General features: G+C 48.2%; 1 protein-coding gene across 1 annotated transcript in view; it reads right to left on the reverse strand.

Moving 5' to 3' along the window:
• Positions 1-16,086, reverse strand: part of FGF9 (fibroblast growth factor 9) — a 28,216-nt gene extending 12,130 nt beyond the window's left edge. Inside the window, exons 1-3 of the mRNA XM_074160355.1 lie at positions 15,945-16,086; positions 14,957-15,220; positions 8,337-8,440 (exon numbers count right to left, since the gene is read on the reverse strand). Coding sequence (XP_074016456.1) covers positions 8,337-8,440; positions 14,957-15,220; positions 15,945-16,086 — 510 coding nt within the window. The remainder of the gene's footprint in view (positions 1-8,336; positions 8,441-14,956; positions 15,221-15,944) is intronic.
• Positions 16,087-22,471: the final 6,385 nt, after the last annotated feature.

The raw sequence follows: 22,471 nt of genomic DNA on the forward strand, positions 1-22,471 counted from the left end.
TGTAGTATCTATCCCGCAGGATATTATTCGTAGGTGTTCCTCTTTGGTGACAGTTGTTATAATCTGCGAAATTCTCATTTAAAAGACAGATTGAAGTCTTAGTTTAATAAGAACCACAGTAGTTTCAGTTTCACACAGAGCTTTCTCCCACATTAGCTGTGTTAAGTGTGTGGATTCACCTATCAATTCTTCCCGCAGCAGTAGCCACATCTCAAAAGACCTTTCTTTTCTACAGAGTCCTTCATACCTTGCTGTCATTTTGCTGACTGGTTTGCAGTTTCTGGTACCTGTGAGGAACACAATTTAACAGCACCCAGCTTTCAGCAAGGCTGCCCATCCAAATTCAGAGAGAGGCTATCAGCAAAGGTGAAGTAGATGAGGTTGTAGACAAATCTTCCCAAGTAGCTAACGTTTCAGGGCTTTTCTCAGACCTACACTTTCCACAAGAAAATTTCCACAATTACAAAGCTGTTTCCTACTGTACAGTGTAGAGAGAAAGAAGTTTATGCTTCGTCTCCCAGCCCCCTGAAAAAATCCTTCAGATCAGCTCAAAATCCCACTTCCTCATGACCTGAAACTTCCTAATTATCCAGCCTAAGATTCCTTGTGACTCATTCAAACCAATTTGTTCTTGTCCTCTATTTCACGGACATTTTTTCTCTCTTTGGTGTTAAACCCCAATGTATTTACAGAGACTAAGTGCATACCCTCTCAGTTTTCATTCTAGCGAAGCCAACATCTTTAGACTCTATGATTTTATAGTCTTTTCATCCCTCTGATCATCCCAGTAAGTCCCTTCTGCACCTGTTCCAGTTTCAATTCATCTTCTGTAACACAAGTGACCATAACTGCATTTTGCATTTGGACTAGATCCTACCAGTGCCATATGCAGTGGTACCAATAGAGCTCTCCATGAGCCCCATCTGTAAACATTTTTTGGCACTTTAGATCATCAAATCCCTTCTGCAAGGCAGCTTTCTATGCTGAAAATACTTCCCAACTTTGCAACATCTGCAAATTTCAATAACACAATACTATTTTTTTTTATGACAAGAAGTTTAATGTCCCTAATAAAAATAGGGAATAAAATTAGCCCAAGGATCAATTCATAAAAACTCTACTAACAGCTTCACTCCAGTCTGATGCTTTTCAACACTCCCCATTGCTGTCTTCTCTTCAGTTCTTTCACCATCTATCACACAAGTCAATTACTGACACTCATTTTACCTCCTTAGCAAATGCTCTCTTCTGCTGGGTCATACCTAACACAGCCCTGCAGATCAGTACAACTTAATTCCCATTTCTAGAAAAAGAAATTCCTACCAAAAATAAAATACTAGGCTTGCCTGAAACTATTCATCCAGCTTCAGTACGCTCATCTTGCACATACTGCCAGGCCCTCCTCTATTCCTTCATATAAAAGCATCTTCCTATGCCCCAAGCACATCCCAGATCAGACTGACAGCCCTGCTGCTTCCCAGGTCTTGCTCCTGGCAAAACACAAACCACACAGACAGAGGTCCACGAACACTCCAGGGTGGCAGACACCTGCATTGCCTGGGAAAGAAGCACTCCCTCCCTCGCCCAGGCTTGCTCCCACCTTTGCACCACATCCTGCAGTGACCTGGAGGGGAACCACCGTGGCTGAAGACAGCCCTTCTGCTTGGCCAGCTTGTGTTCCAGTTCCCTGCTTCAATTCACTGGGCAGCAACAGAAATGCTTGTGCCAGAAAAATGGAGGGGATGGATGGTGGGAGGGAAAAGAGCCCCTTCTTTTACCAGTGGTGTCAGCTGCCCCGGCTCCCTTTGTTCATCACACAACAGGGAATCCTCCAGCCCCATGGGACCACCCCAAGGAGTCTGTCAGAAATACCGGCTAGCCCAGTTAGCATGTTGTGCAGCCACATTCTGGCTATATTACATTTACACTTCCGCTTGAATGCAGAGTGTTTATAAAGACTCCTGTTCCCTTTTCATTTATATAGCTTTAAAGAATTTTGTTTCATATCTTAGTATACATTTCAGGGCCCCAGTCAGCTTCATTGCAGCAATTTCCATTATCCCCACACTTCTACACCTCTAAGAGATGTGTTCTTCTGCAACCTGCCCTTCTCCCATTCCTCGCAGACCCTCTGCCAACCACCCACACCCTGTTAGACTACAGATCCTTCCTGGCAGCTTCACCCTTGCTGGGATATTATTTCTACAGGATTTCTGCATCTCTGACAAAGTTTCTAATTTCCTTCACATTCAGAGCCATAAGCACCTTTATGAAGTAGTTCTCTTCAGATCTCAAAGTTTGCCCTTTCAAATTAGTTCCAGGCCTGCCTCTTGCAGCTCTTCTGCTTAAAGCAGATTTACTCAGGAAGACGTGAGTCGCTGTTACTGCTAAAAGACACCATCGGGTTTTTGATCACGGGAATGCCAGGTTTTCCTGAGCAATGCTGCTCGTGTGGACAGCCTGACCACTCCTTGCAACTCGGCCACCCCAGGAACTGCCCTCTGCCTCTCCACCATTTCTGCCATTGAGCAAAAGGCACATTATTATTACACACAACAGAAGGGTGTTAAACCTGCTGCCGTGGCCATTATTCTTCTTGGGATTTGACCACTCAGCCTAGAAGTCTGCACCTTCAGTCAGGGAGATTGTATTTAATTCTCCCTCCAAAAATTGTTCTCTGCTGCAACTGTCCTGTTTCCAGGCTCACCTCAGCCGCAGAAGCCTGCCTGTACACTGATGGACAGGTAATCCAGATTATAAAAAAAATAAACCAGTCTGTAGCCTTTAGATTGGAGGTGTTTAACAGGAAAGTGTGAATAATACTGTAGGGTAATTTATTTATCTATCCCATTCTCAGATATCTGCAGTGACTATATATTTGACCCAAATGCTGTTCCCAACATGCACCTTCAACTTGTTTTTTTCTTCACGTTGCTTCCGTGCACCTTGACCTACCATTTGAAGGGCTGAACAATTCCCTTCCCTTATTTGCACAGAAACATAAAAGATATTTTTAGAATGCAGCATAGCAAATCCTTACCAACACCAAGCAATTTTCAGTAAACTACAAAAAATCATCCCTTTACCTCAAAAAACTTCTGTTCCTCTCTCTTTATAGCTGCACAGTCCTTCCAGAACTGTGGGGACCCAAACAAAAGCACAAAACACTGCAGGTGCAGCCCTGCTGGGACAATAAAGAGGCATATCGTCACCTCCCCACACGCTTACTGGGAAAACATGTTTCTTCAAGGACAGTACTCTCTCTCTCTCCTCCCCCAACCTCTCCCCAGTAGCTTTAGGAGTAAAAGGCAGATTTAGTGTCCAAAAAACATTGGGACAAACAAGTTTTTGGTTAATTTTTTGAAGGACAGCAATATATTACCCTGTTATAAGCAGTTCTAAATCTCCCTTTGCTGCACACACCCTGTAGGTCTGAAACTCAGAGGTGCGGAGCCACCCTCCCTGACTCTAGATCTGGGCTCTTCGTCTTTGTCTCAGCTGCTCTGTGGGCACATGAAGCTTCTCTCTCTACCCTCCCCTCTCCTTCCAAGCACTCCTAGCCCTCTCCCCCAATGACTCCCCCATCTCCCCTCCTGCCTTCCTCCTACCCCCTGCACAGCTCCCCTTGTAGCTGCTCCAGATCTTCTAACTCCAAATTTTCCTCATCCTGAGCATCCAACCTGAGCTGCCTTTTGCCATCTGCCAAGGATACAAGGAACAATGGAGACAGCATCATTTCATAGAATTATAGAATAGTTTGGGTTGGAAGGGACCTTTAAAGATCATCTAGTCCAACCTCTCTGCAATGAGCAGGGACACCTTCAACTAGATCAGGTTGCTCAAAACCCCATCCAACTTGACCTCAAATGTTTCCAGGGATGAGGCATCTACAGCCTTTCTGGGCAACCTGTTCCAGTGTTTCACCACCCTCACCATAAAAAATTTCTGCCTTAGACCTAGTCTGAGGAGGGCAGCTGAGGTGAGGCTGTTCCATGGTCCTGCTGTGTTTGAGGAAGCACTGGCCTGCCTGAGAGGAGAGGCTGGGTTGGAAATGATGGGCACCCCATGGTGTGGGTGCTCATCACTGCCTGCCATGTGGGTACCGATGGCTGATATTCCCAAAGACAGAGGTGCAGGGCAGCATGAAGGTGAGGACAGTCCATGAAGGCATGATGGTCGTATGACTGATAAGAAAGACCTCCCTTACTCCACAGCATGGCACTGAGGAGCACAGCTAAGGCACATTTGCTAACACTTGCCAGAAGTGTTGGCAAGAGCCATTTGGTATTTGGGAAGGAATAAGGTCTTCATGTCTCATCTTAACGCTCTTCTGGACCTATCTGTAGTTTGGATTTTTTTCCTCCTCTCCAGTGACAAGCACAGTAGCTGTTGTGAAACATGATGAGTCATAGCTGCAGGCTGCAAGGGGAAGGCAAGGTAAAGGGAGAGCAGGAACAGAGCAAGACGGAAGGGAAAGCTGCTGTCACTCACCAGCCTCCAAGTCATCGCTATGTAGCTACCACTGGCTTCTCCGCAGTACCACATACATATATCTTCAGGTTTCCCTGGCTAAATCTGTGGGATGAGGAGGAACTTCAGAACAGCCACCCTATGTTACACGTTGCTGCCTGAGAGCAGCATGAGAGTCACTGGGTTTTTTTAACCAGAAGATGCAGTGGGAACTGCCCCCCTGTAACAGCGGCAAGTTGAGAAGAGTGTTTGTCAGGCAGCTAATCTAGGAGGAAAGCAGCACGTTGAGAAGGCCAAGAGGAACATGTCTGGATCAAGATACGCTGAAACTGCCTTTACTGTTGCCTTTTATGAAAATTGGCAGCATTCACCCATTCTGGCTGCTCTGCTTCACCATATGTCCCATCTCCAGTGGCACCACAAATATGCTGGGAAAAATCTTCCTGTGCCAAATGTTTCAAACACAAATGTAGAAGGATATAAGTCTTTTAGGTTGCTGATTTGATTCACACCTAATGTATTTTTCATGCAGTAATTTGAATATAAATATGATGCTGTCATAGACACAGGGCATCTATTCCGGCAGTGTCAAGTGCTGCAGTACTGAGTGCTTGCAGAAACACACCTGCTTACATCCACAATGCTGATGCAGAGCAGGACCTCGTATTTCTTAGGTTGCTATTCAGTTGTGCACAGGAAACAGTTTTCCCACCTTCAAAAACACTTTCGCAGCCTCCTGAGTGTAGTGGCTCCGTGACAAAGCCAATGCTATTCACAGCCCTTAGTAAAGAAACCAAGACAGAGGGACCCATCTCCCAGCGCAGGCAGCGCAAGGACAACTTGCTGGTACTACAGAACAGTCCAACTCCACTGACCACCTCTCTTAATTCAGGTGAAAAACTTGAACCTCGGTCTGTCACGTACCAGCCTCAAAACTAATTTCAGTTAAACTGACCTTCTCCAGAAAGATAATTCTGTGCTGGATTGTGACTTGCTTCTGGTTCAAACTGTGACATTTATTCCCAACAGAGTACTTCATTTTCAATTAATTGCACTTTTTTGACCAAAAGCAAAACACTGTCACTTAAAAATGTCCAGCCAATTCTACACAAAAATCTGCTTTGAGTCCTGCTTATCTCAGTGTTTCTAACAGAGCTGACAGTTGCTGAAATATAGGCACTAGGATTGCTAGTGTTGACAAGGCTTTAAAGCATCATCACACTGAGTAGCCATTAGAGGTTATATTTCATTGGCAGTAATGTAATTCAATTACCATCACTCTTTAGTATGTGCCATCTCTGGAGGCTGACAATAAGGCATATCATCCATCAGATTTTAACCTGAACTTCGCATTCTGGCCCTATAGATTGCCAGTTCTCCATTATGAATGGCTTCATATTTTTAGCGTCATTTCTTAGGGAAAAGAGGTTATCCAATTATACTGTACATCCATCTACCTGCCTTCCTTAGCTTTTCAACCAGTCTCAATCAGGAGGCAAAGGTCTTCAAGAAAATTAAGTTCCTATCAGTTTTGCAACTAATCAGAGGCAGGGTAAAGAAGAGAAATCATTTGCACGTCCCACTTGGGAGTGGTGAGCTATGTAATCCCTGCAAACTGACAGTCCAGTGAGCATGGGCAGCTAACACTGTCTCTTTCTCCATGCAAGAAACACAAAAGGCTGGGGAATTTGTGTTACTGAAGGGACAGAAGGTCAGGGAGACCCGTGTCTCGGACTGCGAGACACAAACCCTTAGGAAAGCAGACTCCTTTAGAACTGCTGTTCATGGAACAACTATTTTATTAACACAGTGAGCTTAGTAATTTACAAAGAATTTCTTGTGCATGTTTCTTTAGCAAAGAATGTTTTGAGTAATTCACTCTGACAGTCAAACATAGTGCAAGCATAAAGTATAAATTGCACAGAAAAGTGATGTAACATTTGCTTTCCCAAGTCTATGCATTAAGCCCTATCAATAGCCACATTTTCTTTTCCTGAATATCTGAAGTGCAGAGTAACTGATTCACTATGTTTATCTGTTTAAATTATTACTTTTACTGGTGATTACCAACATTACTGATTCATATTACTGTTGTTCTTCTGCCTTTTTGCTGCCTAACTGAACCATAAAAGTACTCATTACTTCACCAGTTCTGTACATCATACATCAGCTGCACAAGGATTGAGACTTAGGACTTACTCACTCCTCACAGGCAGCTTGTTTACATCTGTCATTACATCCATTCCCTTTCTCTCTTCCTCATCATCCTTCCAACCTTTTCCTCCTCATATTGCCATTTATGCTAAAACCCTTTCCTTTGGCTTTCCCCACTCACTGGTTCTCCCCATCTCTGCATCTCCCCTTCTCCTCCATGTCAATGCATTCTTTGTCCCAGCCTTGCCCCTTATTCTACCACCTCTTTTTCTGCCTCCCACATGCACTCTCATGATCTGCACCCTCTGGCTTCCTCCCCTAGCCTGCTCTTTACTCAGCAGATAGTCACCTTCCCCTCTCTACCTTCCCTCTCTCACACAAAACGTTACTAGAAAGGGTTCGGTGAATCTGGACTCCCCCATAAAAAACACTTCTGCTGAACTTTCCTAGTCTTGTTTCCTCTCCCTCCTCCATGGATCATGTATTGGGAAGCTAGACTTCCTTCTTACTCCTCCTGTTTCCACCTGACCACTCACCACCATCTTCTCACGTTTCCTCCCACTCTCACTGTTGTCCCTCTCAGTTCCCTCCTCACCCTTTTCCTGGTTGCCATTACTCCCCTCTGACACAGGTATTTGCAGCTACACCCAAAGCCACACTCTATCACTTTAACTCCTTTTTGAGTGTCTCTCTTTGCAATGATTATACCATTAGTTGACTATTGGCATTCCCTCCTCCATGCTTCTAATGAGCCCCAGTGAATACATAGCCCACCTTCACTTTAGACATTTGCTTTCCCTTCAAATCTGCCATCCTCTTCCTCAGATACCACTGCTTCTCTAGTCCTCGTCACCTTTAGAGGTTGATCCTTTACTGCTAGAAGAGGTTGCCTTCTACTATTTGGGGAGTTACCTGCTCTATCTCAGGCACCCTGCCCACAATCTACCCAGGGTGTGAACCCCAGTGTACGCCAGATGACTGAAGTATTCCCAGATAAGGGTCACATCACATGCGCGTTAACACACGCACACACACTCCTCTGCTGCAAGACAGTCCATGTTGCTGAGGATGGTCACCCATCAGCTGCAGGTAGGCTGGTTTGCCAGCCTAACTCCCACGTCTGAAATACCAAGTTTTACCCCTCCCTCACACCCGTTACCCACTCCTGCTGCCATGCCACTGGGAGCACCAGATGAACTTTCAGGACAAAACCACCACACCTCTTGCTCTCATTCCTATACTTTTTATAACTATTATCCACTCCTATTTCTCATTTTCTCATCCACATATGCCACCCTTTACCTCCTCCTCTACTTTCTTTTGTCAATTCCTAGAAAGCTCTCTGCCTACGCACAAGAAGCAGCAACTTTATCTTGTTTTAGGTCTCTACTGAAAGGACAGACTTTACAAATCTTACAGTATTTCCTTCAGTCTTCAGTGACCAGCTTTGTCCATCAATCTCCATTGGTTGTATCCAAATTGTCCGTCTGCATTATTACCAATTCCTGATTTTGTCGCTTTTTACCTCTCCTGTACTCATTATACCACCCATAGGGTCTTGTTTCTAATTAGACTGCAAGATGTTTAAAACTATGTAAAACAGAAACAGTGCATGCACAGCACCTAGTGCAACAGGGGCTTGTAGGAGCTAGCAAGCGTTTTTCCCACAGAACATTAAGGATCGTGACTGCCCAAGGCAAGTGGGAACTTACCGAGCCGTACAGTTCCCCTTTCTCATTCATTCCAAGGTAGAGTCCACTGTCGACCCCTCGGATGCTGACCAAGCCCACAGCTATACTGATAAATTCCAGTATACCTATAAAATGCAGGAAAAAACAAACAATGTACATATTGTTTGCATTGAAAGATACTCTTTTTCAGATGTGACTGATCCCTGAGCAACAAGCAGCTATTTTAAAAGGTGTTTTTCCATTTTCAGAGTTGTTTAGAGGTAGGTAAGGAACAAATTAATATATCTTAAAGTACAATACTTCAACAGTGAAGTCCCTGCTAGAATGATGCATTGCAGACAGCATTAACATACCAAATTAAAAGATCACGCTCGATCTTTCTCACAATTTCTAAACACAAATCTAAAGCTCAGTCATATTCTGATTTGTGCAACAAATATTACATTCAAAGAAAAAAAAAAACCACCAAGTTTTCAGATTACCAAAATTAGCAGTATTAAAGAATTTATGAAATTTGTCTCACAAAGTAAATTCTGAAAAAATACACTTGAATCAGAATTGTGAGATGAAAAAAATGTTACATATGGAACCAAAAGATTTGCTTCCAGGCATCAATGAATCAGGAATATGGGGAAAGATTTACTCACAGTATGATCTTCCAGAGGCTCAAGAAATGAAAATCATTAGTATAGTCCAGTGTCTCACACATTACTGTGTAGATATTAACCATTCTCTCCAATGTGTTATTATTTACTCATCTCAAATTTGAAAACTAAAGTATTCTAAACCTAAGTAACACATAACAGCAAGCTCACACAGACATTTATGCAGTAGAAATAAGAATGTTTTGCAGAGAAACATTGCTTCTGCAGAGCTCCTAGGTTCAGCATCATTGTGCATGGTGCAGCAAGTATCTGTATCAAATATCAGCTCATCTGGTTCTGAGGGGCTGGGGTTTTTTTGGCAGCCTTCCCTGCAAATTGCTTACCTCTCCAATGAGGATGCTACCAGCCAAACCTTGCATAAACCTAGAAGTCTTGTATTAAAAATGGAAACTGCTTCCTCTTTGGGAGCACTGGTGTAAGACTGTAATGATCTCACAGGAGTTATCCAGCATCGTTCACTTGCACACTGCTGCATTATGCTACCTTCTGAGCCACAAAATAAAGCACAGAGTAGCATTTTCAATATATTTGGTGAATTTTCATGTCTAAGCACATCAAGTAACTATTTTTAAAGCTTATTGGAAACTGTATTTACATGAAATAATAAAATAAGAGTATAGTATGTGTCGAGCCTCACGTGGCCAATAAAAAAGCACTTTCATGGATTTTTTGAACAATTAATTTGGCATCTCCCACAAAATAGTTGTGCACTAATCAATAACAGGCATGAATCACATAAATCTCACACAGCACAAATTGAAGCCAATAGGGAAAATTTATAGCCAAGCTAATGTAAAGATGAAATGTATTCCCTGTAAGGGACTATTGATCATTACCTTATATATTATTCAGTACTACAAACACCATAGTCTTATTGTTTTGATAACCCTGTTTTAAGACCTGGGCATCTTAAATTATTCTCTACATATGCACAAATAAAAAATACAGGGAGGAAATATTTTGTAACTATGGAAAAAAATTTTGAAGTAATAAAAAGTGGTAGCATGCTGTTTATCTGGTATATGTAGTATCTCAAATACAATCGATCCATTGAAACAATTTAAACATTCCCATTATATCTGGACATGCAATACTTCCAGATTTCTTACTCATGCTTTTGCTGTAAAGCTTTTACCAAACTATCATATTACCTGATACATACTACCAAGCAATTTTAACTGAGGTTAAATCTTATGTTAAGTGTGTATTGTACCATACTATAGCTAAGTTAGTAAGTCTGGCATCTTTCACATCAGTATAAATGTAGACTTTAATTGCTGTCCTCATTTCAAATATTTGGGTGCATACTGCTTAGTGCGTCAAAAGAACAAAAAAGCACTGTCACATCCTACTGTAAGTGCAGAAGATGAATTTAAGGTACTTGGCATAGAGCATCCACATATCTGAGATCAGAGTAGAGACTTCTTCATTTGAAATATTCAAAAGCTATTCACAGCCAGTTTTATGTGCCATGCTGTTAAGTCCTTCAAGAGATTATCTGGAGTCTTACACAAGTACTGCCAGTTTAAGGATTGCATGATTTGGCCCAACACTCCTGTGAGTATTTTCGCTGTATATTTCTAAAATATAAAGATAATACTTAGGACCTGAACCAGATATTAAAATAGATATTCCTCTTCAAAATGAGGCTGGACCAAACAAAAATCAGGACAGCACCAAAATTTAAAAGCTAGGGCCCTATTTATAGCTAAAAATGGGGAAGAGAAGACAAGGAAAGAAGAAATAATAGTCTCAGTACATGGGATGCTGAATATTTTGTCAGACATTGAACATTTTCTTTAAAGAAACCACTTCAAGGCAAAGACCCATTCCTTCACAAAGAGGTTAGGGAGAAAGTTTTGGGGAAAGTTACTCCTTTACATGCCCACATCAGTGCTTCATACACCTTCTTCCGCATGATCCAACTTTGACCCTGCTGAACAGCAGCAGGACACCAGGACATTGACCGTGAAGGCCAGTCCTGCTCTCCTGCCAGGCCCACAGGAGAGAGGAGGTAGGTCGTTCACACAACGTGAAATTTTAACTTTCACCTAGTTTAGCTCTAGTGAAGAACAGACTCACAGAAGCGTTTGCCATGGCTTTAAGCAATGAACATCTCTGCACCTACACAGCTTTTTGTTGCTGCTGTTCCACCCTTTGCACATTTTTGTCTGTGGCTATATATAGGCTCTATTTGTACTGCTGGATTGAAGCAGTTTAGCACCCTAACACACCATCAGCGAATACGGTACAGAAGAATCTCTGCCAGCCACTTCTTTGTACGACTTCCCGGGGAAGCAGAGAGAAGGGAAACGGAGGAGGACCCGCGGGCAGAGCGCAGGTCGCTGGAGCCGTGCTGCCGTGTATTCAGCAAGCAATCATTCGCCCAGGGACGAGAAGAAAGGCGAGGAAAGCCGAGCCCTTCGTGGCTCAGAAGCTCGGTGATGGGGGGCGAAGGCAGGGGCTTCCCCGGCGTCCCCCGACGCCTCCCGCCCGCCGGCCGGGGCTGCGGCGCTCGGCTGAGCACAGCGCTCCGCCGGGATGCGTCCCGCCTGTCGCAGCTGTCACTGCTCCGCCCGCTCCCCCACATGATGCCAATTAAGAGACGGGAGCGCAGACAGCTACAGCTCCCCAGGAGGCAGCAGGGCCCTGCTTCAGTTTCAAGGCTCTTACAGCGCCCTTGCACACACACCCAACCCCCCCCCCCAGCCGCCCCGCACCCCCTCCCCTCTGCCACGCTCAGTAGCGGGGGAGACTGCGGGGGCTGCTTGGGGCCCTTCCCTCCCCCTAAAACCTGGCCCCCGATTTCCACTCCCGGGGGCCAGAGCACTCCGCATGCACCACACCACCAACAACAACAACCCCCCCGCCCCGCTCTGCCGGCTCCCCGGGGAGACAGCACGGGGAGGAAAGGGGGGGCAGCTCCGGCGCCCTGCATCCAGCAGCAGAAGGGACAGGCGGCCGCAAGCCCACCCCCCCGCCCCGGCCGGAGCCGCCTCGCCAGCCCGGGAGCCGGAGCAGGCAGGGCGAGGTGGAGAGGCGAGAGAGAGGGCGGGCGGCTGCGCGGCTCCCGCAGATGATGAACGCAGCGGTTCCTTGTAGCAGCAGGTCCCGGGGAGCGGAGGTCACCTGCTGACAAGCTTTTTTTTTTTTCCTTTTCCTGCATGCTCCTATTTTTTTAATGCTGTGCATGCAGTACTTGTGCTGACGCACAGAGGCACGCCTCTCCGCTGTTACAGAGTTCCTGAATTTACAATGACTCCACTGTCTAGCAAATGCCCTAGACTAAAGGAGACTGCATCACAAAAAAAAATTTCTTTTGTCACCCGGGAGAGATAAGGCTTTGATCACCTGAGATCGCATTTGGGGGGGGGGGGGAGGGGGGACACAGAGCCGGGCTCTCCCGGGGAGCTTTTCTTTTAGACATGGACATCTTGCTGCAGGAATTGCGAAATGCCAGGGCTCCCAGAACTGGGCGAGTATAGACACACAATATGGCTCGGTTTATTGTATGCAATAGGCACACATCCAACATAGCATCACAAAAGAATTACTCTTATCTGATGTCTCTCCAGAGGTGTGTGCGTGTGTGTGTGTGTGTGTGTGCGGGGAGGGGGATTCCCACAGGGCAGAGCCCAGAGAGGAGTTTACGCGCAGCCCCCGGGGTTTTCTCTTTGTCCTCCTTATTCCTGGAGGAAAACTTCCTTCTGAGTCGTCCCCCCACATCCACACACGCGCAGGTTTACCCTCACACGTTCAGAGGGACCAAGTTAGCCCGCTCTCCCCCGGGCAGCTCCCGAGTTGGGATGCAGACCTTCCCAGGATCATCAGAAGACTTTACAATCACCAAAACCCAAATAGCATCTGCTATTCGGTTAACCTCCGGACAAACACAACAGCAATGTCATGGCACTGATACAAAAGCATCGAGATCCCTTCCCCGCCCCCAAATAAGCCGGGAGCCTCGACGCATCCCATGGCTTTGCCATGCCCGGTCTGCCCGACCCCGGACCGAGCAGGGCGCGCTCCAGGGGAGAAGAGTTATCACAAGGGTGCATCCTTGGGAGGCGAGGGCGATCAAACCGAGAAGGAAAAAAAAATAAATCTATTTAAAGCCAAGGCGATGCGAGGGGTGGGAGAGCTGCCCTTCGGAATCGCCAGCTTCCCACAACTGCGGCTGGAAAGCCATTTTTTAAAAATAGACGCCGCGAATAATGTGGTCACTGCCGCCTTGCGAAGGGAACAGCTGGCGGCCCTCCTCCGGGGGCTGCGGGGCCCCGCGGGGTGCCGGCCCCCCGTAGCCCGGGCTGCCGGTGCCCTACACCTGCCGGCGGTCCGCACCGCACCGCTCCGCACCCTCCCCCCCCCCCCCGCCGGCTCCGCACCGCGCCCGCCTCTGTGTGCCCGCAGCGGGCAGGGGGAAACCTGCGGCTGTAGTTCAGCAGCTACGCACGGCGGCTGCTGATGGCAAAGGAAATGCCGAGATGCACAATTCCCCCCATTCCCCGCACCGCACGGCTGCCTTAAAACACTTTCCGCACTTTTTCTCGCTAGCAAGCGTAGATGTTGCGCCCCCGAGAGAGCCACGACGCTCCCCTCCTCCCCCCCCCCCCGCGTCTCCCGTCCCCCGGGGACCCCGGGCGGGCGGCGTGGGAGGGAGGCAGAGGCAGAGCCTGGAAGCAGCGTGAGTGTCAGGGAACAGCGGCTGGCGGGGGATGGAGGGGACCTGCGACCGTGCGAGCCTCAGCCCTTTCCCCCCCGCCCCCCCCCCCCCAGCCCCTTCCCTTCTGCGCCCTTTGGAGATCCTCTCCTACAACACCGGTACTATCTAAACAGCTTCAGAAAGCAATAAAATACAGTTTAGATACGGTTCAACATCTGGCATTAAAATACGAAGAGAGGAAAAAAAAAATCACCACAGGACTTTGTTTTTACGAGCGAATTTAAGTGCTGTCAGGTTGGTTCACTCACAAGTTAACTCCTTCCAACAGCTGGGAGCGTGGCGAGCTAACCTGGCATATTTTCCTCACCCCTCCTTAAATAAAAACAAAGATTCAGCTCATCCAGGCTGCTTTAGTTACTTTCGTACATTCGACCTGCCGGGCCTTTAACAGTCTCCCTGGCAGCAAAGAAGCTTCAGGCCCGCTTGATTCGCGTGTGCATGTGTGCGGGCACAGGGCTCTTCAGAGTGACCGGAGCCATGAGCCCTCCAGCCCTCGCTGCTGAGTCACAAGTAGCGTCCCCTGGAAATGAAATCCACGGAATGCTCTTGCAAATTCCCTGCCAGATCGACACGCCACATAGCTGGGGAAAGGCAGGTTTGGGGTGCAGGCGGGTGAGGGGTGAGGACGGACCCCACCTGCGCTCCCTCCTTCCCGGGGCGCCGGGCACCGGCAGCGCCCCGCGGCTGCGGCTGCGGAGCCGGGCTCGGGCGGGCGGCGAGCCCCGCTGCCGGGGAATCCTCGCCGAGAAGCGCAATCGGCTGGGTTTGCAATTCAGGCAGTTACTCGGGCAGGTAAATCGGCAGAGAAAACGAAAGAAAAGCCCTCGTTAATTTGCGTACAGGACGACAGCCACTCCCTTCAGGAAACTCGGTGAATGTTAAATTGTAGTGGTTAATGATTAAAACCCCTTTAAACTCGCGAAATCAAATCATTCAGCAGAAACGTCCCGAGCAAAAATTCCACCACCGCCACCGCCACCTCCCAGTATGTGTCTGCTCTTAAGCAGAACTTGGGGCTACACAAACATCGCCGCCGAACACCCGGCGACTTCGGCGAGGGCTCCTGCTCCGCTGCGGCGGTGCCGCTTGTGTCCATCTGCAATCCCGGACACGTTCGTTTTTTCCCTCGGCGGATCAGCCATCGGCACAAACCCCCCTCCCCGCCCGCCTCGCACCCCCCGCCGTCCCCCCGCCCGCAGTTCTGCCCCATTATTTCATCACATGACCACTAAAGGGTTAAGGATAATACCTACCAAATCTGCTGTGGTCTTGCCTGGTTCCCTGGATAGTACCATTGGGGAAGATTTCTAAATGAAATCCAGTCCTGCAGTATAGCTGCCTCCGCCTGAGGATCCCCTTTAAATGGTCCAAGTCCGTGACCGCAGGCCCCCTGGGTAGCCCACCTGCCTCAGACTGACCCAGGTGGTCACTTAACAAAACCGGACTATCCACCGGCAAAACGGGCACATTCCCAAAGGGTACTGCATCCTGCACACCGAAATAGTTCCCAACTTCACCTAAGGGAGCCATCAGAAGATTCTGCTTTTAGAGAATAAGAATAAACAATAATGATGGTGCCAAACCCAGGAGATATAAGATTAGGTATATTCCACTCCTCTCCCCTCCCTAGCGCAGTTACAGAGAAAATGTTCTTTCTTCAATCCATTAAATGCATAAATAAAAGTAATATTCTGTTTTGACTGGTACAGGTTCAAGGTCAAACCAGTTAGTCTACGAAACCACCACTTTATACTCACACACTGACATATTTATAAACATATAGATGTGTATATCTATATAAATGCATATATCCCCAGCTCTTAGCAAGCAATACGGTCTTCAGCCCATCCAACTGTAATAAAGAAAAAAATCCGTAGTTTCTCCATTTGGTTTAAGATAAGAATGACCATAGCAACTTAAATACCTAGGCGTTATAGGGATTTTTTTTTAAGATGCACAGGCTACGTCAGGATTTATGGATTCTGACTCCAGAAAGGCATGCGCTGTTTTTACTCTATAACAGACTGCATACATCAGCATGAATCCTGCAAAGGGGGAGGGGGGAAATCTCACGTTGTTGCCTGAGATAAATCCAAAAAAAAAAAAAAAAAAAAAAGGAAAAAAGAAAAAGGAAAAAAAAACTTTTGACGTCCAAATCTATTATCCAGAATTCTCAGGAGGCTCAGCAGATGTCCACTGGTTTAGGATTATTGACGATCCACAAGCAAAGCAGCAACATACAAGTGCTTGTGCCTTTCTTGGCTGGCTCGAAACAGGTGTTGCTTCTGCAGGGCTCCCTGTGAAATGTTGTACTCCAGCACTGAGCTGCAGCTCTTGACTGTGGATCTCCATCCAGCACGCAGAGTGGCGCAGGAAGAGGCATTGGGCTGGGTTTAAGGTAGTCCTGATTGCTGCTGGAAGGATTCTCCGAGGTCCTAGCGCTCAGCCCTACCTGCTGCAATACAGAGCCGCTTCCAGCGCCAGGCACGGCGCGGAGCGGCTCTTACTGCTCTGCGGCAGCGCGCCGCACGCCGGCAAATAAATAAATAAGTGGGCGAAACTTTGGGGGAGGGAAAGAAAAAAAAAAAAAAAAGCTGCGCGATGCTAAATATACCGGTCCCGGTCCCGCCCGCTGCGGCTGGGAAGCGGGCTGCTCGGGAGATGCCCGCATCGCCCGAGTCCCCCTTGACATTGGCGGGGGAGGGAGCAGGGGGGGCAGCCCCCCGCCAGCCGAGCCCGGCCCCGGCCCCGGCTCTCTGCCCCGCCGCAGGGGAGGCGGATGCGCGGCCGCCCCGCAGCGCAGCCCCGGCCCCCGCCTCAGGTAACCGGGCTGCCGCTGTCCCAAGCGGGGGCTTGGAACTCGGCTCCGACCGGCGGGGTCGCGGGAAGTTTGGGAGCCGGGAGGGAAAAGGGGGGTTGTTACAGCCCACGCCGCATTTTTTCCCTTCTCCACTCCGGCCCCCCGCAGCCCTCCGGCTCTGCCCCTGCGCTGCCGGGGGCGGCCGGGTGCCGGGGGAAGCAGTTTCAGGGATGCCGCCGCGGGAGCGGGCAGCGCCGGGGCCCCGCCGCCGCCTCCGCCGCCGCCCGGGGCGCTCCGGGGGCGAACCGCGGCTCCCCGCGCCCGGGATCGACCCAAGTTTTTAAGAGCGTGGTGGAGGGAAGGGAGAGGCGGGCAGGAGGTGGCATGGGGGGAGGCGGGGGTGCCGATGCTAAGTACGTGTTCTCCTCTTCCTGCCCCCCCCTCCTCCGAAAAAATAAGAAGTTATTTAACACCGCCAGGAAAGAGCGGGCAAGGGGGGAGAGGATTTCTGTTTCGTCTTATGATGCCGAGGATTGATGCTATTGTGGTTTTGCTGCGCTCTGTTATAGCTGCATTAATTAGCAAAGGGACAGAAGGGTCTTCTGCTTTTGCAGAAGGGTTGCTTGGGCAGAGCTCAAGGACCAGGCAGGATGCAGAGGGAGAGGCAGCCTCTTGCATTAAGTGCAAAACCTGAAGACGGGCTCTTTTGGGGGTGATGGGGAAAAGAGAGAGGCAGGGAGAAAAGGAGAAGAAACATAATATCTTGGGGGTTGGGGGGAGAGATTGCATGGTGTGAATGATGATGTGCATCGCTGAGGTGGTGGGGCCCAGGAAGGTCACTGGTGGAGGCTGGAAACAGAGCTCCTGAGAAAGAGAATTTTGCAAAGGAGTTAATTAAAAATAATCGACTCTGCATGTCCTCCTGCCCAGTGGGCATGCGGTGGAGGGGGCAGCTCGCCTCGCCTTCCCCACCACAAAAGCCAGTAGCCCAGCTCTGACTGGTGCAGCCCTTCTGCATCCCCCAACTTGCCACTATGACTTAATACTTGAGAGGAGGGAAAGAGACTTCTAGTTTCCATGTCTAGTGGGGAAACTGCAGCAGGGAAAGGCTGTGCCCTGAATGCCCGCAGACCTTCAGGGAACTGACACACTCCACGCCAGTGGCACATGAGCCATCTCTCTTTCATTTGACTCCATCAGGCTTTATTACGATTTGAAGGACAGGATGCAGAAGCTTCAGAGCAGGGTCCCACTGCACTAATTCTGTACAAACCCACAAAAAGAAACAGTTGTTACATGTCAGTCCGTGCATTTCGATGTGCAAGAGCAGACGAGCCCCCCAACACCAAAGCAGGAAAGTGAGCACTCTCCGGTAAATAGTTCCATAGCATTTACCCTATATATCAGGTTTAAGGACACTGCTCAGACACACACACTGGTTATATCAGCATGAACAACTGCAGAATGACTTGGGAAAAACTGCAGAACTCACCATGTCAAAAATCATTATTCTTTATCAACTGGATCACGGCAGTACCCAGAGGCCCTGTTGAGGGCTCACAGTCCCATTGTGTCGGATATTGTAGACACATGTAATAAGAGAGATGGTCTATGCCCAAAGAGCTTATGATCTTAACCCATGATGAAAGACAACAGGTGTATACTACAGACCCATGGGGGAAGGATAAGGGAAAAGCAGCCTTGAGAATAAAAAGCAACAGGCCTGGCCAATGACAAGTGTTTGGTGTCAGAAGGAAGTTTTAAGGAGATTTGAAGGAGAACAATAAAGGAGCTTTACGGTTATTAATGGGAAGGTTTTTCCATGCGTAATGGATAACTTGGAAGAGAACATAAAATTGCTTGTTAGGAAATTGGACTGCTGAAAAGTGAAGGTTTGTGCCACTGGCAAAGAGGAGGGAATATTGCAGGGCCTGGTATCTGGTGTGCTCTCAGTCTAGAAACAACTGCGAAAGAGGTTCCCAGCTCCTTTCTAGTGCTTTAAAATCTACATTTCTAATCCCAGTGAAGAGTATTATATGGAATTTTATTTTTTTCTCTAGTCCAGGCTTCAGTATTTTCTATCTTGTACTTCACACCTGCATACGTTATGAAAAATATCTGAAGGTAAAGGAGAAAGTATTCGTATCATTGCTTTCTTTTAAAGGAACTTAAATGAAAGCCCACAGATTATTGGCTATAGGAAGTTTAGTGTTATAAAAGTGTTATCTAAGTTGAGGCTTTGATGTCTGAATTACTCATAAGTATCAAAGCCACACATGAATTATGCAGGACATCCCCAAAATTATACCCATCTGTGAGTAGGTGGTGTTCCAACCCTGCTTCACATAAAATCTATCTATCTGTGATGTGTAATGTCAAACTTACCCCTTACAGAAGTTTGGGGTTACTGATAGCTGGGGCTGTATTAAAAACCTACACTTTTATCCCCAAGACACTGAGGCAGGAACATCCCTACCCCTAGCTCCCTTCTACTCGAGATTCACACCCACTTCCCTTATACCCTCCTGGAATTAGGGACTGCATCTGCCACAGTGAGTCATAAAGAGCTTACTCATCAGCTTTATGCAGGATTTTAACTCCTGCGAGCAGAGCTGGTCAGAAGGATCCTGCATTTCTTGAGGAGTTCCTGGCACACATTCTCCTCACACGTGCCACACTAATATGAGACCTCTGGCAAGTTTTAGACATCATGAGTTTGGTTTTTTTAAAAAAAAAACTGTTTCACATGTATTCTGCCAACCAGTTCAGCCTTACATTAGCTTTTCACATATCAATTTTTGAGTGTCATTTAGAAAAATAAATAAGCCTGCCATGAGAAAATGTTTGTTTGGTTTTTTTTTTCATTCCCCTAGATTGCATAATTTCACCAAAAGTACCAGATCCTATTCTGGACCTACAATGTACGTAACTCATTTATTTCCCAACCTTGCAGACAGCGAACTGGAAGACTTATGCTATTAAAAAGAGAGGTGCTACAACTTTTCCATGGAACGCGTAGCATTTGCCATTTCTTGAGTCAGCAAACTTTTAAAAGCTGCTTTTTTTAATAAATCAAAAATAATATAGAAAGTAAAGCTATTTTCAGTTTCTTTACAAATAAGAATTTTTAGGGTACTTTGAAGCATGATATAAACCCAGATATGGTAAGAGTATTAATTCATCTCACCTCACTTGAGGCTGCTACAATGGAGACATTGAGATCTAAGCTACTTGTTCTTTAATGCAGAGAAATAGGAGCAATTTTAGGGCACAAATCATCTGACCTATTCTAGGCATCTACTTTAGGATGACATGACTCATGCTCTAAAGATGCTTAATTCTTTCTCGTGTATGAAGGGAGCCTATATTAGATGTAGACTTCTACATGCCAGAGGTCTAGATAGGACTAGATGGATCCCACCTGCTGCGCTATACATATGATTCAGCATTTCCCCAGAATGGCTGGTGAGGGCACTAAACTATTAATATATCTATACAAATTAATCCTCCAAAGAAAACTCATGTCATCTCAGCAATGAAAAGTTACTGAAAGTTGTGATTATGAAACATTAGATTGCCTGGAAATAAAATATTTGTGAAAACCTATTAACCGTGCGATTCAGGTTATTTGGATTAACATAAGAAGTGCCTACAGGTTTAGAAAAATTAATCTATAGGAATATATTTGCTTTCTCACTTCAAAAAGCATTTATGACATAAAGATTACCTGTAAGAATCCCAGAAGACAACATGGAAGGGCCTATTTCCCAGTTCACCAAATTTTCAGACCAGAGGAGTGTAAAACATGCAGTTTAGATGAAAAATCCAAGAAAACACCAGCACTCGGTGTCACCATGCGATCACAGCCACGGCAGTGTATCTGACATGGATTTCTTAAGGCGTTGTGGTATTTTGCCTCATAGAGGAACTAGTGAATCTAAGCTAAACAAGCACTGGCAGAATATGATCTTTGTGACTGTCCTAGGGAGGGAGTTATCAGGTTACATGTTTTAAGATGTCTAAATTTAAGTACAAAAGTAATAATGCCATTATTGGTCTGCCACAGTCGAGAGCATTGACACAGGTGTTGATACAGTCTTTCGGAATGCGTGTCCTTGTTGGGGATACTTGAAGGTAGACGGGGTGATGTAAGTGTGAAAGCTGCCAAGTATGTTTAAAATTTCTCTGCATGCATTTGCACATGGCTTGTATCTGCTGCTCTTAGTAATGAACTGATTTTCCATGATGTTGCAAGTCCCTCCAGCTCAAGAGCCAAAGGTGCTGCTGATGGGAAGGCAAAAAGGGGAAGAAATCAGAGTTGCCACGTGCGCAGGTGGCTGCAGAGGACTCCACATGGCAACTGATTTGCATGGCACAGTCGGCTGTGAGAACGGGTCTGCCACTGCCCACCTTTTGCCCTCTGCACTTTTCCTGCCCAAGCACATGGTTTCTGCCTTCTTCATGCTCCCATCCTGTTGGTATGTATTTTCAACTGCAGGCTTGGCAGGGTTTGCCGGCAGGCTGCAGGGTGACCCTGAGGTTCTTCCTTTGCCTGATAGACTTCTTTATGAGATAGTTCGCTACCTGAAAGGTGGGGTGGCATTTGTATGCCAATCAAGGCACATACCCAACCACCAGCTGGACCCTACTCACCAGTGCTAGGCCAGAGCTGGTCACCTCCCCTGGGGCAGGGAGAAGGTGCCTCTTGGTGCTTTTCCAGCATGGCAGGAGCTGGTTGCGTGCCTCACTTACCGCTCTGCGTGCGCTGCGGCAGGGCAGCGGGCCAGTGTGCCTTTGCCCTGATGGAGAAGGTGGTCCATGACGGCTCCACGCCCAATTTCAGGAACGGCCGAAGGCCTCTCTGGCCTTCTTGGTGGAAGTGATTACCTCTCCATCTCCAGCACAGTGGCCACCCAGGGCATCTCCTCCTCCATTGCCTGGAGCCCAGGCAAAGGCCACGCACCCACTGGCTCTCGCCACCTCCAGAAGGCACCTCGGCGGGGGCTCCTCGCCCGGGGCGCGGGCGGCGGGGCCGTGCCTGTCCGCCCGCAGCATCCATCCCGGGGCGGCTCCCCGGGGGCCGCGGCGCCGGAACCCCCCTGTGGCAGGAGCGGGGCAGGAGCGGGGCTGGGCGAGGCGGGCGCCGAGGGCTGCGGGGCAGGGGCAGCCGCCCCGCCGCGCTTGTGCGGGGCTCTCTTGCCCTCTAGCGGGCAAAGCCAGCGGGGCGGCCCCGCCGTGCCCCCCGCGGCCTCTGCCGCCGCCCCGGGCCAGCGCTCCCCATGCGACGCCCGCCCGAGAGCTCCGGTCCCGGAGCGGGGACAGCCCAGCCACCCCCCTCTGGCGAGCGGGCGGCCGGGGGCAGGGAGCCGGGCCCGGCCCCGGGCCTGCTGGTCCCCTGGCTCCGGGCGGTTGTGCAGCGGGTGGTGGGTGTCCTGGCTGGGGAGCTGGGTCCAAGGCGCCACCACCACCACACAACCAGCAGCGGGGAGAGGGAGCCAGCGCCACGGCCCCAACAAGTAGCATGAAGAGCTGATGAGCGAGTCCATGATGGAGCAGCCGGAGGCACCGTTGGTCTTTGATGGGTGTGATCCCTCGATCAGTTGTGGTCGCTGACCGTGCCCCCATTGCTAGGACCAGAGCCGGTGGAGCAACAGACGGGCCCTGGAGGAACCATGGGGCTATGCACCCCCAGCTGCTGGGAAGACATCGAGTGTCCAAGGCTGCTACTGACAAAGGGAGCAGTTGCTGAGGACAAGGGTGCCCCAGGCATGGCCTTGCCACGCAAGGACCTGGAGGCAGCTCTGCAGAGAGCCGGCAGCTGAGTGGGGATGGAAGTGGAGCTGGAGGCTGTGCTTGGGGAAGGGAGGGCGTCCATGCTTGTGTGGTCTGTTCTGGTGTACAGATCAGTTCCTTAGGTTGTCTAGCCTGTGTTTACTAAAAATTCTTCTTTGCTAATGAGTAAGAAAAT

This window comes from Numenius arquata, chromosome 1, assembly GCF_964106895.1.
Source record: "Numenius arquata chromosome 1, bNumArq3.hap1.1, whole genome shotgun sequence".
Taxonomy (NCBI): domain Eukaryota; kingdom Metazoa; phylum Chordata; class Aves; order Charadriiformes; family Scolopacidae; genus Numenius; species Numenius arquata.